The 16,029-nt window shown below is 37.6% G+C and overlaps 1 protein-coding gene across 1 annotated transcript; it reads right to left on the bottom strand.

The window, feature by feature from the left end:
- Nucleotides 1-265: 265 nt before the first annotated feature.
- On the bottom strand, nt 266-12,141 carry LOC113469242 (serine/arginine repetitive matrix protein 1-like). The gene is made up of 9 exons (XM_026826796.1): nt 12,084-12,141; nt 11,607-11,706; nt 8,774-8,863; nt 8,225-8,306; nt 3,403-3,945; nt 3,014-3,207; nt 2,440-2,868; nt 1,750-1,815; nt 266-380 (listed from the first exon to the last, which is right to left on the bottom strand). The coding sequence occupies exons 1-9, from the start codon at nt 12,139-12,141 to the stop codon at nt 266-268; spliced, it is 1,677 nt and encodes a 558-aa protein (XP_026682597.1).
- Between the last annotated feature and the right edge of the window lie 3,888 nt (nt 12,142-16,029).

Raw genomic sequence — 16,029 nt, 5'->3', positions numbered from 1 at the left:
CAAAATTGGACCTTGAGTTTTCTTAACGGGCCAAGTTTCTGTTTAAAGTTTCATCTTTTTTTTTATATTCATTGTTTCCTTCACTCTCTATTTTTATCTGTTCCATTCCACACAACGTAACTCACTAGAAATGTGAGATGTATTCAGAGTGAGTGAGTTGTAAAAAAGAACTTCTCTTTTCAGTGAACTACTCAGGGAGTGAGTCAGATACGAAACCATTTAACTCCCTCTCATCTCTCATGAAACTATGTATACCTATAGGTACCTACAGCTCTAGGGAGTTAGTATCTGAGTCATCGACTTCAGTGTCGGAATCGTCGCTACCCGAGGAGGACGTGTAGGGAATCTTCCGAACGTATGGGATCGGGCGTTTCCGTGCGCTGTCGGGGGAAGAATAGAAAGAATGTGTTAGTAGAAACAGGGGCATAGATTAGTCGTATTTTCCTTGGGCAAGTGTTGCGATGAAGAACGGTGAGTGGAATAGCTAAAGCCGTGTTTTATTATGTGACTTTTTTTATAGTCAACATGGCTGAACCAATGAGATTCCGCTTTGGACGTCCACACTTGCTCCACAAAGCGGAATCTCAGAATCTCATTGGTTCAGCCATGTTGACTATAAAATGTCATATATGGCGCTGTCGGGGAAGAATAGAAAGAATGTGTTAGTAGAAACAGGGGCATAGATTAATCGTATTTTCCTTGGGAAAGTTTCATGCTGAAATTGCGATGAGGAACGGTGAGTGGAATAGCTAAAGCCGTATTTTATTATGTGACTTTTTTTATAGTAAACATGGTTGAACCAATGAGATTCCGCTTTGGACGTCCACACTTGCTTCACAAAGCGGAATCTCACAATCTCATTGGTTCAGCCATGTTGACTATATAAAAAGTCATATAATAAGATACGGCTTAACAATGCCTGGCATCCATTTCCTTATTCCCCATCATAACCATGAAACTTTCACAAGGTAAATACGGCTGTTGATTGTTCTAGCATGAGCTATAGCTATGGAATGCGTGAGAGAAGAAGTTCAAAAGAGGGGAAATATGCGGCTCTAGATGTATTATTCCTTATTCCTACACTTCTCACATCTGTTTCTGAACAAAACGGTCGAGTTGAAACGTGGACCTTTACTTCATTGGGTCAACAAATATTTTGTGTAAAAAAGGGTAATTATACAGAAACCACGACATTGAAAAAAGCTCCTTTTGTGTTTAACCTAACCCTATAATAACACTGATCACTGCTCATTTGTGACTGCTCCTTTTGTAGCAATTGATGTGACTTCTGAACAAGTGCATATAGACAAAGCTCATGCTAAAACAATAATGATCTTTTTCTTTTTATTGCTACTTTAATAATCTTATTTTTACCCTAGGTAACATATGTATTTGTAGGCAATTAATGCTATAAAAAGATCCTACATTCGAAATTCAAAAACATTGAAGCTTAAATAACATCTAGCATGCCATAAAAGGAAACGTGCCCTATGAAATAATGGGTACCTACTAAATACCTAGGTTTATTGGGGGAGGCTTTCGTTTATTCATCGGCGGAGGACTAAGTGCACTGGAAAGCATAAACCAGAATACGAAATCAGGAGAAAACATACGAGAAAGAAAATGGAGAAAATAAAAAGAAAGGGAAAAAACTTTGTTAATGTTTCTTTGTTTGTTCTTTTTCCCCGGAAAAAAGGAACTAAATTAAAAAAGGGGGATTTAGCTAAAAAAATATTAGGAAAACTGAGCCTTCTACGTTGTCTAGAGTCAGGTGGGGGAGGCTTTCGTTTATTCATCGGCGGAGGACTAAGTGCACTGGAAAGCATAAACAAGAATACGAAATCAGGAGAAAACATACGACAAAGAAAATGAAGAAAATAAAAAGAAAGGGAAAAAACTAAAAAACTTTGTTAATGTTTCTTTGTTTGTTCTTTTTCCCGGAAAAAAGGAACTAAATTAATAAAAGGGGATTTAGCTAAAAAAATATTAGGAATTTTAATTGTGTTAATCATAAATGCTTGTCACAAATATCGTTCCCCAGTGTTACACCTGGATAAATTTTATGACCTGACTTGGACCCATATCCAAAGTCCAATGCGTTGACCACTGCCCCTTAAAAGGAGATAAAAAAAAGTCCATGTCCCTAAAAACACTCTCATAATTTCCCTTTCTCTTCAACAATTATCTTTCTCTAAAAAAATAAAAATAAAAAATAAAGTGCGAAAACACAAATAAAACAACACACAGTGAAAAAGCGGTTAAGTATTTGCAAAATTATAAAAACTTGTCTATTGATAACAAAACTCACACACACAAGGTTCTTAAATGGGTTAAATACAAAGAGGAGAAAAAATATGCAGAATAATAGTGCATATATGCAAAATTATATACGTATAGTAGTAATAGTATTAATATGAAAAAATAATATTGCATATAAGCAAGGGAACCACGACCCTTGTTGGGCGAACCACGGCCCTTCCCCTTGGAATAACTTGCAGGCATCTTGTCTGAACCATCACTATCAGACACATCACTACTCGAATCACTTGGGCGGTGTTTTCGTTTCGATTTCTCCACTTCCGCCAGTCTCTTCGCGTCAGGGAACCACGACCCTTGTTGGGCGAACCACGGCCCTTCCCCTTGGAATAACTTGCAGGCATCTTGTCTGAACCATCACTATCAGACAAATCACTACTCGAATCACTTGGGCGGTGTTTTCGTTTCGATTTCTCCACTTCCGCCAGTCTCTTCGCGTTTTTTTTCGATTTCCCTTTCTCGGAATTTTTGTCGGCCTTTTTCGGCACCTCTCGGTCACTGTCGGCACTTCCCGACCGGTCCCGACGTTTCTTCTCCTTCTTCGTCTTTCGCTTCCGATTCCATATAAGCAAAATCATAATAAAGATATGCAAAATAATATTGGTAAAATAAATATTCAATTATTACATGGAAATTGAAATTATAGTCATGTTAAATACTAACACACTTGCAAACGATAAATAATCCGGGCTACGACTTCCGATTCGACTCGAGACTAGAGCTTCGACTCCTAGCGCCGCCACGAGAGCGCGCTTCACTCTCCGAGCTGGCGGGGCGCTTCTTACGCACCAGTTCGGGCGAACTCGGGCGTTTCCGTCTGCCTCCGTCCGCCGCACTTCGCTTGCTTTCGTGAGTTTGTTCGCGTTTCTTCGCCGCCGTCTTTCGGGATTTCTTCCGATTCGACTCGAGACTAGAGCTTCGACTCCTAGCGCCGCCACGAGAGCGCGCTTCACTCTCCGAGCTGGCGGGGCGCTTCTTATGCACCAGTTCGGGCGAACTCGGGCGTTTCCGTCTGCCTCTGTCCGCCGCACTTCGCTTGCTTTCGTGAGTTTGTTCGCGTTTCTTCGCCGCCGTCTTTCGGGATTCTCCGTCAAAGCCCGAGTCGTCTTCGGACATGGTCGACGTGTCGGAGGAAATATCGCGTTTCTTCACCCCGGCGGATTTTTTCTTCTTTGACCGCCCACTTTTCTCATCACCTGACTCGCTTTTCTCCTTCTTGGGCGAACGAGAGGGGGATTTGCGGGAAATTTTCCGCGACTCCTTATACTTTTTGAGTAGCTCCTCCTCGGCCGTTTCCCAGTAGCTTTTATAATTCGGGGACCGACTTCGGGACGGTCGATGCCGTCTTGGGCTTGGGTCTCGATTGCCGTGACGACCGGGCACTTCATAACCCGGTTTGAACGGCGGGAATCCGCCAGAGCCCTTATTACTGGGACGGTCTGGCGCTTTGTGACCTTGTTTAAATGGAGGGAAACCTCCGGCTTTGTGCCGTGGTGGTTCCTCTTCGCTTGTGGGAGAGGGAGCTCGGTTTTTGTTTTTCTTGCTCAAAGGTTTGACGGGTTCAGTGTCGGAGTCCTCAGGGCTAGACTCGTCCGAGCCGCGATTGTTCTTCGGTTTCTTTTTGGCCTTCTGAAATTGAAGAGGACGGAAGAGGAAAATTGAATTTAAAAAAAAAAGCCGTTTCTTTGTGTTATTATATCACAGCTTTGGTGCTGACTGCAGCATTGTAGAATTTTCCAATATCTCAATAATCCAGCAGCCAATGTTTACCTACCATGCTGGCACCGGTCGCTATGCCCATTTATAATACATCGCTATTCATTTTCCTCGCGAGGCTGAGTGGACCCCGCAACGGCGAGTCACGGAAATTGATTCCATTTGCATAATACAAATTTTTGGACCCCGCCGGGAATCGAACCCGGGTCTCCCGCATGCAAGGCGAGTGCAGTGACCACTACGCCATGGGAGCTGACTTAGTTGTATAGTTAGTATTAAGTAGTAATAATTATTGAGGTATATATAACATATAACTTACCTCCTGATGTTTGCTAGAGACAGACGTATTCTTCTTCCTTTTGGATGACTTTGATTTCTGCCGGAAACTACCCTCCTCATCACTATAAAATAAAACAATATAAGTTTATTAATTAATTAATTAATTAATAATTACCAGCTTTTGATAAGTTTAACTGCCTTGAAAGCGCTAGGTCGGGTCGCGGGGTCGATTTCTCCAATCCCATCCTTTCTTCTTGGTTTTCGGGACGATAAAACCCTCCGTTGTTACAGTTTCTTCTATGAAACTTATTAAAATAAATAAAAAAATCTAATAATGTTAAATTATGTGTTTGTTTTTTTCAGCTTATTGTTTCATTACAAATTTTAGTCAGTAAGTAAATGGTTTCTTCAAATTAAGTTGATCCCAAGAGCAAGGTAAACCTGTACCCTTGGCAAATGGAGTGTGCCTGAAGGCATGTGATGTGTTCCAATCCACTTGATTCCTTTTCATTATATCCTACTGTTAATGTTCTATTACCAAATAAAGAAAGTATTTGTCAAAAAAATAATAAAAAAAAAAGTTGTCGGAAATCTTACCTTTCATCTTCAGAACTATCACTGGTGTTCACCTCTTTCTTCTTTCTCTTCTTTTTCTTTTTGGATGTGTGACCGTCTGGAGAGGGAGATCTGAAAAACCAACACGTTAAACCAAATTAAACCAACGTTAAACCGGATTAACACATCAAAACCGAATTAAACACGGATAAACACAGCTCAAATGGAAATCAGTGCAAAGCACTTTATTTTCATATGCTATGGGGGATTTGAGACTCAAAATGTTAAAGAATAGGAACCCCAGGGTGAACAGACTCTTTGGTCCAAATACTCCTAATTCACAGCTCACTTCATCAATGAATTTTGGGTCGGGTTCTTACCTCTCTGGTGAGCTTCGATGTTTTCTATTGGTCAAGGCCTGACGAAAAATGCCGACAGATCGAGACTAACTTCGGGGGTTTCCGCCTCATCCCAAGCTGGGAGATCGGGACAGCGACCACCGACTCGTGCCGGGGCTCCGTTTCCTATTGGCTCTCTCAGGCGAACTCCCTATTGGTCGAGGCGACGCCGACGAATACGAAGAGTGGCGAACGTCGTGCCGGGGCTCCGTTTCCTATTGGCTCTCTCAGGCGAACTCCCTATTGGTCGAGGCGACGCCGACGAATACGAAGAGTGGCGAACATTCACGGAACTGTACGAGGCCGGGGAGAGGGAACTTCGGCCGTTTCCGGAATGATGCTCGGGTGAGATCGACTTGCCCATGTAGGCTTCAGTGTCGGAATCGTCGCTACCCGAGGAGGACGTGTAGGGAATCTTCCGAACGTATGGGATCGGGCGTTTCCGTGCGCTGTCGGGGAAGAATAGAAAGAATGTGTTAGTAGAAACAGGGGCATAGATTAGTCGTATTTTCCTTGGGAAAGTTTCATGCTGAAGTTGCGATGAGGAACGGTGAGTGGAATAGCTAACCATGAAACTTTCACAAGGTAAATACGGCTGTTGTTTGTTCTAGCATGAGCTATAGCTATGGAATGCGTGAGAGAAGTTCAAAAGAGGGGAAATATGCGGCTCTAGGTTTATGATTCCTACACTTCTCACATAATAGCGCTGTCGGGGAAGAATAGAAAGAATGTGTTAGTAGAAACAGGGGCATAGATTAATCGTATTTTCCTTGGGAAAGTTTCATGCTGAAGTTGCGATGAGGAACGGTGAGTGGAATAGCTAAAGCCGTATTTTATCATGTGACTTTTTTTATAGTCAACATGGCTGAACCAATGAGATTCCGCTTTGGACGTCCACACTTGCTCCACAAAACGGAATCTCACAATCTCATTGGTTCAGCCATGTTGACTATAAAAAGTCATATAATAAGATACGGCTTAATAATGCCTGGCATCCATTTCCTTATTCCCCATCATAACCATGAAACTTTCACAAGGTAAATACGGCTGTTGTTTGTTCTAGCATGAGCTATAGCTATGGAATGCGTGTGAGGAGAAGTTCAAAAGAGGGGAAATATGCGGCTCTAGGTTTATGATTCCTACACTTCTCACATCTGTTTCTGAAGCCGTCTTTAGTATTCATTAGGCCATGGCATATAGACAAAGCTCATGCTAAAACAATAATGATCTTTTTCTTTTTATTGCTACTTTAATAATCTTATTTTTACCCTAGGTAACATGTGTATTTGTAGGCAATTGATGAGATAAAAACATCCTACATTCGAAATTCAAAAACATTGAAGCTAAGAACAACATCTAGCATGCCATAAAAGGAAACGTGCCCTATAAAATAATGGGTACCTACTAAATACCTACGTTTATCAAAAATAAATGGAGCACTAAATACCTAAGTAAATAAAATTAACTAAAATAATATAAAAAGCTAAATAATTGGAATAAAAATGCTAAAACTAAAAATGAAATAATAGCAAACTTACCCAACGTGAATGTGAAATAAAAGAAACTAAAAACAAATAAAATGAAACATAATAAAATTAATAAAATAAAATTACAATATTGGAATAAAATAAAACATTACACTTGCTGAAAATAAAATAAAGTAAGAATAAAATTAGATAATGTATGTGACTAATGCCCGGGCCACAGTTTGAAATAATCCAATTACATGAGATATGGCTGGAACCAGTCTGAACTCAAACTTGGATTAAGCAATCTAATTGGCTAGACAATTCGAAATCAGCCAATGAGATTGCTTTTACATAAACCAAATTTAAACTTACATTTTCGTACAGCCCATGATTTGATTAATCTCAAAGTGGCTTCGGGTGTAAATATCTTGCAAAAAAGATATGATTGCACTGCAAATATTGTCACTACTGTGTATCATGCCTTCAAATCATGAGCTTGTTCAACCAAATTACAGAGGTGCTTCATACAACTAAATTTTAAAAACAACAAAAATATAATGAAACGAAAATTATCAAGCACAATAAAATTTGTCTATTTGAAAATCAAATAAATACCTACTCAACTGTACAGTGAACACGGCCTAATAGTAATACTAGATACATAATTCATATGCAACTAGTAAATTCATTAAAGAATAAGATATGTAAAAGAAATAGGTATGTATCTAATATTTCAAATTAAACATTCAAAATATCAATTTTTTTTTTACATATTTTGTACATTTTTCCCCAAAAATCAACCTAAGCAAATCCCGAACAAAATAGCATCTTCTTTTTCTTTTTGGATGTGTGACCGTCTGGAGAGGGAGATCTGAAAAACCAACACGTTAAACCAAATTAAACCAACGTTAAACCAGATTAACACATCAAAACCGAATTAAACACGGATAAACACAGCTCAAATGGAAATCAGTGCAAAGCACTTTATTCTCATGTGCTATGGGGGATTTGCGACTCAAAATGTTAAAGAATAGGAACCCCATTTATTGACTCGTCCGAGCCGCGATTGTTCTTCGGTTTCTTTTTGGCCTTCTGAAATTGAAGAGGACGGAAGAGGAAAATTGAATTTAAAAAAAGCCGTTTTTTTGTGTTATTATATCACATCTTTGGTGCTGACAGCAGCATTGTAGAATTTTCCAAGATCTCAATAATCCAGCGACCAGCGCCCAATGTTTACCTACCATGCTGGCACCGGTCGCTATGCCCATTTATAATACATCGCTATTCATTTTCCTCGCGAGGCTGAGTGGACCCCGCAACGGCCAGTCACGGAAATTGATTCCATTTGCATGATACAAATTTTTGGACCCCGCCGGGAATCGAACCCGGGTCTCCCGCATGCAAGGCGAGTGCAGTGACCACTACGCCATGGGAGCTGACTTTGTTGTATAGTTAGTATTAAGTAGTAATAATTATTGAGGTATAACTTACCTCCTGATGTTTGCTAGAGACAGACGTTGTCTTCTTCCGTTTGGATGACTTTGATTTCTGCCGGAAACTACCCTCCTCATCACTATAAAATAAAACAATATAAGTTTATTAATTAATTAATAATTACCAGCTTTTGATAAGTTCAACTGCCTTGAAAGCGCTAGGTCGGGTCGCGGGGTCGATTTCTCCAATCCCATCCTTTCTTCTTGGTTTTCGGGACGATAAAACCCTCCGTTGTTACAGTTTCTTCTATGAAACTTATTAAAATAAATAAATAAATCTAATAATGTTAACTTATGTGATTAATTTTTTCAGCTTATTGTTTCATTACAAATTTTAATCAGTAAGTAAATGGTTTCTTCAAATTAAGTTGATCCCAAGAGCAAGGTAAACCTGTACCCTTGGCAAATGGAGTGTGCCTGAAGGCATGTGATGTGTTCCAATCCACTTGATTCCTTTTCATTATATCCTACTGTTAATGTTCTATTACCAAATAAAGAAAGTATTTGTCAAAAAAATAATAAAAAAAAAAGTTGTCGGAAATCTTACCTTTCATCTTCAGAACTATCACTGGTGTTCACCTCTTTCTTCTTTCTCTTCTTTTTCTTTTTGGATGTGTGACCGTCTGGAGAGGGAGATCTGAAAAACCAACACGTTAAACCAAATTAAACCAACGTTAAACCAGTACTACTGAATTATCATAACAAACTAGTTAGTTCACCTCTATGTCTACGAAGTATAATAACGTCAAGTCAGACCACTTTCTCCCAAGTGTTGTAAAGAATAAACTACACTCTCCATTTAGAATGTATAGCAGACCAGTTTGTTCTACTATCTAATATTCTTAGGCCAGCCATACACTATCAGGTAGACTTGACAGGCGGACCTGATCAGGTGTACCTGTTAGGTCTACCTTGTGTGGTCTGTGTCGTAGCATGCCCATCCCGTAGTATGCCTCTCATCAGATGAGCGAGATACACTACTTCTCATTTTTTGTGCTGGGTCAACATGAGAACACCAGAAAGTAACCCGGTGAATCGGATTTTATGGAAGTGCATATTGCATATGCATTTGCATGTTTTGGCACTTTTTCGACGATTATGCATATAATAGAGAATTTCAGCATATAGTGCAGAATCCAATCCCTAGCCATTACTATTTTTTTTTAATATTACTGTTGTTATTACTATTATTTTTTTTTTTATTTTGATTGCAGGCATAGCGAGTTTGTTCACCGTATGTTCCAGTTTTGTGTTCAGCTCCACCGTTATCAATTTCCTTCGCGGCGACCTTTCCGACCTTAAGTAAGCATCTCTCTAAAGTTTAACAACCTAAGGCTAGCCACTCACTATCAAGTAGACCTAACAGGTACACCTGATCAGGTCCATCTGTCAGGTATACCTGATCAGGTCCATCTGTCAGGTCTACCTGATATCTCATGAGCACACACGCACTGTCAGATAGTTTATGTGCTCATCTGTATCAAACCTCTAAAGAAGCAACATTTCACTCAGAGGTTCTCTTTTTTTTAAAGAGGTTTGACAGAGGGAACTGTAACTGCTATGGTCTTATCGTCCCGAAATCGAAGAGAGAAAGAAAACAGGATAGGAGAAAGCCAACCGTTCAGAGGACGAACCTAATCCCTTCAGGATAAAATCCGCCCCGGTCGGGAATGAAACCCGCGGCCTAACGCTTGCATGGCAGACGCGCTACCAACCAAGCTAACTAGACTGGCTAAACGCTTTCGAAATATCAACAACAAAAATTTCTTTTCAGAGAAAAATTGAATATAATAATAACTTCAAATAATGACCGAGACCACAGTAAACGTTGATAAGTTAATATCCATTCCTGAGGACCCGGCCATACCAACCATGTTTTAAAATATGTGACAAAAAACTATGTTTAGACTAGAGATGAGTAAAGAGTGAGTGAGTTGTAAAAAATAACAGTTATTTTTTGTGAACTACTCAGTGACGTACTCAATCAATGAGTCAGATACTTTAACAACCGCTTTTTGGCGGTTTTCAGCTATACTGACTAAACGGTTAGAGATATTGTAAAAGTTACAATAGAAGAATACCGAAATAAGCATCATTCAATAGGATAAGGAAAGTCGTGTGGTGTTCACAAAAGATTTTTTTTTTTTTTTTCATTTTCAACAAACCAGTTTATTTTTTGATATTTTCAAGGAAATAAATATAAGTGGGCATGTTTTCCAAATTAATAAGTGAGAAAATATCAGCTTACTTCCTCATCTTTTCATATTAAAATGGTTTGTACTATCCAAATAAGGTTTCATCAAATGGTAATTAAACCTGCTTGAATATTAACCGTTTACTCACTCACTCACTTTTTTCACATCTCTAGTTTCAGAAATACGATTTCTTTTTTCAACTTAACATATAAACAGAAACAATTATGAAGCATAAAAATGGGATATGCTGGGAAATGGGGACTCACCTCTTTATTTCAGCGGAAACAGTCGTCCTCTCTCTCCACAGAGGGACGAGGTGTTTCGACTTTTTTAAATAAATCCGTCTCAAAAACTATTCCTAATTTAACGCTCAACGTGAAAAGAGAGAACAGAATAACACACACAATGTTTAATAGATGTAGAGGAAGCATCAAAGGACATTGTATTGTAGGGGGAGGGCACAAAACTTACTCCTAAAACTTGTGCGAAACTATCGAAGGGCACAATTTTTTTGTTTCCTACTCCTAAAAAGAGTACAAAGTTATGGGAAACTATCACTCTTTATCGATCAAGAATACAATGTAGAACTACTAAAGCCCTTAGTTATATGTATAGTAAAGTAAAACACTTGAAAAAAAAGAAAAAAAAGACTACACCCTCCCTATTTTTATCATGTTGGAATAGGACTGAAAAGTCCCTTCAACAATGCAGTTTATGAGACCTTGGTTAGACTAAGATCTCATAAACTTGTACAAAGGATTCCCTTGGTGATCCAACATGGTAATGCTATCTGCATGTTAGGTATGTACATTATCATTATCACAATACATGTCGATGTCAAAAAATCTAAAGCTGGGAAAATTTTGAACCTAGTTATGAGAGGTATGTATTCAAATTCTCAGAGAAATCATTTAGAAGAATACAGGACCTATTTCAATTGTTGAAAAAAAATTGAGATAATTAAATAAATATTGATGTAAAATATTTGAAAGAAAATGTACATATTTCTTTAATGTGATGGAGAAAAAAAAAACAATCATATTTCCTCTCTACATACGTATGACCTGTATTGTGCCAATATGATCTTAAAAGAAACATGTAAAATGTAATCTAAAACTGATAATCTAAGTGTTGAAATGCCTTGACAATGTAGCCTATAAATTAAACGTGTTTATTTTAGCTTACCTGCTCTTCTGTTTTTGTTTCTTGGATTTCTTCTTCTTGGACTTCTTGTTCTCGTGCTCATCAGAGGAACTGAAATCGAATAGAAAACAACCAATTAAATCTAAAATTTAAACCATGAATTATTTATCTGTGGTAAATTTGAGAGCCACGTCTTTTTAGAATTTTTGATACTAGTAAAGGAGGTCCTTCCTTTTAATAATTCTAATCTTTTACTAATTCTGTCAACTGTACATTTTTTTTTCCACTCCAATAATACCGACAATCGTAATGCTCTCTTAAAGTCGCTATTGAATTCAATTATCCTTACAAGGCTGAGTGCACCCCGTATTGTTGTTGGTGTTGTAGTTGTTGTTGTTATTGCTGTTGTTGTTGCTTTCTATTTTTTCACCCAGTGTTTTACCTATATCATTCAAAAATGTGTTCATAATATTTGATGCACAAAGCCAAAAAAAACTTCGAATCTGTCGGGCATCTAACCTAGGATCTCTGGTTGTGCCAGTCTTGTGTGATACCAACTTGACCAGACCACAGCCATGTCAAAAAATAATAAAAATAAAATGGTTTTTTTTTTTTTTTTTAATAGGAAGACACAGGGATTTACCAGTTATTTAATTTATTACTATAATTATGACTATTAAAATCAAATATAATTTTACTAAAAAATGAACTTAAGTGTTTAATGGAAGACAAAATTGCTTTTACCACAAAACGTATAATTAAATCGAAAAAAATAATTTAGATTAAAGACGCACTCGAGAAAGTACAGTTTAGAAACAAGGCAACATCTTTTTTTTTTTTTTAATAGGAAGACACAGGGATTTACCAGTTATTTAATTTATTACTATAATTATGACTATTAAAATCAAATATAATTGTACTAAAAAATGAACTTAGGTGTTTAATGGAAGACAAAATTGCTTTTACCTCAAAACGTATAATTAAATCGAAAAAAAATAATTTAGATTAAAGACGCACTCGAAAAAGTACAGTTTAGATTAGAAACAAGGCAACATATAAAATGGAAGACATTTGGAAAAAAGTACAAGTGAAAAGATCTATACTTTCACATGACAAAGTTTAAATAGTTATTTCACCATGTTCATAAAGTTCATAAAGCTTCCTGTTCGTAGCTCATTCATTAAAATATTCATTTCTAGCGCGCTTTTTTCTTCTTTTTCATGATCTATCTGGAATCTCGAGATGAAATATTTTCAATATTAAGGCAAGGAAGAAGCTTTATTCAGAACCATTTCATAACACAGTGTTCGTCAAGCTCTTGATATTTTCACTATTAAAGGCGATAATCTTTTGAATCCATAGAAAAGGCTTTCCGTCTTTTATAAAATGCAATATAAAAAGGTGCAAGATAGGCAGAGAGTACTCCCACAAGACTTTCGAGTTTTTAAAGCAAAGGTGTTCACATTTTCTTCGCACAAAAAAGATTCATCTATTTCGGATTTCGTATTACATTCTGAAAGATTTTAAGTTTCTTCAACGCTTTTTAAGGGCTTTTCGCTCACTTAGCTCTTCCACCCAACTGGGCTTTAACTTTCAACAACATTACAACTAGGTTCACATTCCAATCCTTTTTCGCTGAAGGAAGTTTGGGCACATTTTCCTGCCTTTTCCGTCAATCTTTTGTCCCGAAATCAACTTGGATGGGTAGGTATGCAGTATGCAGGTATCCATTTTCAGCAACAACGAAAAATGTCATTTTTTGTCAAGTATTCCCAAAAACACATTATTTTTTGTCAACTAACACCGACTCTTTTTTCTTTTCTCATGAAAAACGCACGGAACCGTTAAACAAAACTGAAAAGGTTAAGCTTTAGTGGTCTTTTCATGAATATTTAAAAAAAGGCTTAGGATGGATTTATTTATTTAATACTTCTACACTAACTAGCACAGTTTTAAATTTAATGAATCTTCAGATTCTTCACCTTTCCCAAAGCAAAACAATCAGCGAATACTGTAGGAAATAGTTCGATCAATAAATTAAATGTAGAGTCAAATAATCAATGGGATTTCAATTTCACAGGACATAAGCCAAAAAATGGAGTACTACGAATTCGATTAGTAAAATTAATAAAAATAAGACTGACAAATTTGCAGGGACAAGCGAAAAATAAATGTTGCAGGTACTACTACAAGTTTGTTTGGTATCTACGTGGCCGATAATATCGTCACAAACTGATGAAACATATCGACCAGGTACATCATATTGTACAGACCCTAGATATATTATGTTAGAGCAGAGATAAAAAACAATACAAACTATCGAGTAAGATATGACTCATTCAGGGTGTTTCAGACGGAGGATATACGATACGAACTTAGATAGTTTTTTTTTTCAAGAGGTTTGATAAAGGGAACTGTAACTGCTAGGTCTTATTGTCCCAAAAGCGAAGAAAGAAGGAGCACAGGATAGGAGAAAGCCAGCCGTTCCGAGACCGAACCTTGTTTGTTCAGAATAAAATCTGCCCCGGGCGGGAATCGAGCCTGTGACCTAGTGCTTACAAGGCTGATGCGTTCGTTACCCTCCAATCTAACTACTAACTAGGCTGGACTTGCATTCTTTTACATCCTCATCCTTGCAATTCGGGAAAAGGTGGGTCAGAAAATTTAAATACAGTTCCCCCATTATTACACTTATTTTCATACTCATACTTACACTGTAAAATACTTTGTCTAATTGTCAATGGAAAAAGGTGGGAACAGAACAGAAAACACTTGAGTGTCACTCCACTCCAATATATGTAGATAGGTACCTAGGCATAGATATGTACGTAGACTACCTAGGTATCTATAGATCCCTAGGTAGATGATAACTATTTCAGTTTCAAGGTCACTCATTTATCAAACCTATTACCTTACTTCATCTGGTTGATATTAAATAGTTATCACGCCTACATAGGTATCTGAATGATGTTGACTTTGAAAAATCACCAATAAGGGTTCAGTCATAAATGGCATGGTGCCACAGATGTGACAGTATTCTATGGTCATTATTGCTCAGTAGAACATGAACTGGGGCATCATATTTCCATTGTGGTCTTCTTCTTCTTCTTCTTCTTCTTCTTCTTCTTCTTCGAGGGGAGCGAAGGGTGGAAAGAGGGGGACGAAGCAGAGATGTAGGAGGTGGAAAGATAAAGAAGAAAGAGAGAGAGAGAGAGAGAGAGAGAGAGAGAGGGGGGGTAGATGAAGGGAGTGGGAGAGAGAAGGGTAGTTGTGAAGCAGAAGCACATAGACCAGGGAGCCCACATATGTGGCCGAGTGGTTAAGAGCACTGACTCTCGACCCGGAGGTACTGGGTTCGAATCCCGGTCGGAGCCGAATTTTTTTATCGAAATTTTCCTTTCAAAGGAAAATAAACGAATGAGGCAAAAGCGGTTCCGAGATACAAAAATATGTAATATTAATAAAAAAAATAGCAGGAAGTAGGATGGGAGAGTGAAAGATGAGAGTGTTATCCATGCATTGTATACAATTACATACCTTAAAGAGGCGTTATTCGTACACTATCGCAAGTATAGCACACCAAAGTTAAAAATTACTAAAGTGAGTAAAATACCGTACACTATCATTTGACATTATCGTACACAGCTTCCAGCATGTTGCGAATTCCCTGTTTAATCACCCGGGCCACTTCAATGTTGATCTTCAAAAAGTGGTACGCGCCATATAACCGTAGGGACCACGAGCCTATGCTGTTTGTAGCGGACCAGACATATTGTGCGATAAGCAAGCACCAGTGAAGTATGCGAATGATGAGTGACAACAGTTTTCGAAACATTGTTTATTATTATTCCGTAGGGACCACGAGCCTATGCTGTTTGTAGCGGACCAGACATATTGTGCGATAAGCAAGCACCAGTGAAGTATGCGAATGATGAGTAACAACAGTTTTCGAAACATTGTTTATTATTTTATTATTATTTTTTTTTCTAAATTTTACCCGAATTAAAAAAGGCTTAGAATTGATTTATCTATTTAATATTTTGCTCTAACTGGCACAGTTTTAATTTTAAGCTTTAGTGGTCTTTTCATGAATATTTAAAAAAAGGCTTAGGATGGATTTATTTATTTAATACTTCTACACTAACTAGCACAGTTTTAAATTTTCTAAATTTTACCCGAATTAAAAAAGGCTTAGAATTGATTTATCTATTTAATATTTTGCTCTAACTGGCACAGTTTTAATTTTAAACTTTAGCGGTCTTTTCATGAATATTGAAAAAAAGGCTTAGGATGGATTTATTTATTTAATACTTCTACACTAACAAGCACAGTTTTAATTTTAATGAATCTTCAGATTCTTCACCTTTCCCAAAGCAAAACAATCAGCGAATACTGTAGGAAATAGTTCGATCAATAAATTAAATGTAGAGTCAAATAATCAATGGGATTTCAATTTCACAGGACA

Source organism: Diaphorina citri, unplaced genomic scaffold (assembly GCF_000475195.1).
Source record: "Diaphorina citri unplaced genomic scaffold, Diaci psyllid genome assembly version 1.1 scaffold42, whole genome shotgun sequence".
In the NCBI taxonomy this organism is placed as follows: domain Eukaryota; kingdom Metazoa; phylum Arthropoda; class Insecta; order Hemiptera; family Psyllidae; genus Diaphorina; species Diaphorina citri.
Note: the sequence above shows the minus strand (reverse complement) of the source record. Positions and strands in the feature narration are given on the sequence as shown.

Excerpts from the sequence above, each read along its gene's own strand:
- LOC113469242 (XM_026826796.1), bottom strand. The coding sequence starts at position 12,141 with ATGGCTGTGGTCTGGTCAAGTTGGTATCACACAAGACTGGCACAACCA. Across the intron at positions 11,707-12,083 it reads GGCACAACCAGAGATCCTAG|ATTTAATTGGTTGTTTTCTA; the intron begins GTTAGATGCCCG and ends TTTAAATTTTAG. Across the intron at positions 8,864-11,606 it reads AAACAAAAACAGAAGAGCAG|ATCTCCCTCTCCAGACGGTC; the intron begins GTAAGCTAAAAT and ends TTGGTTTTTCAG.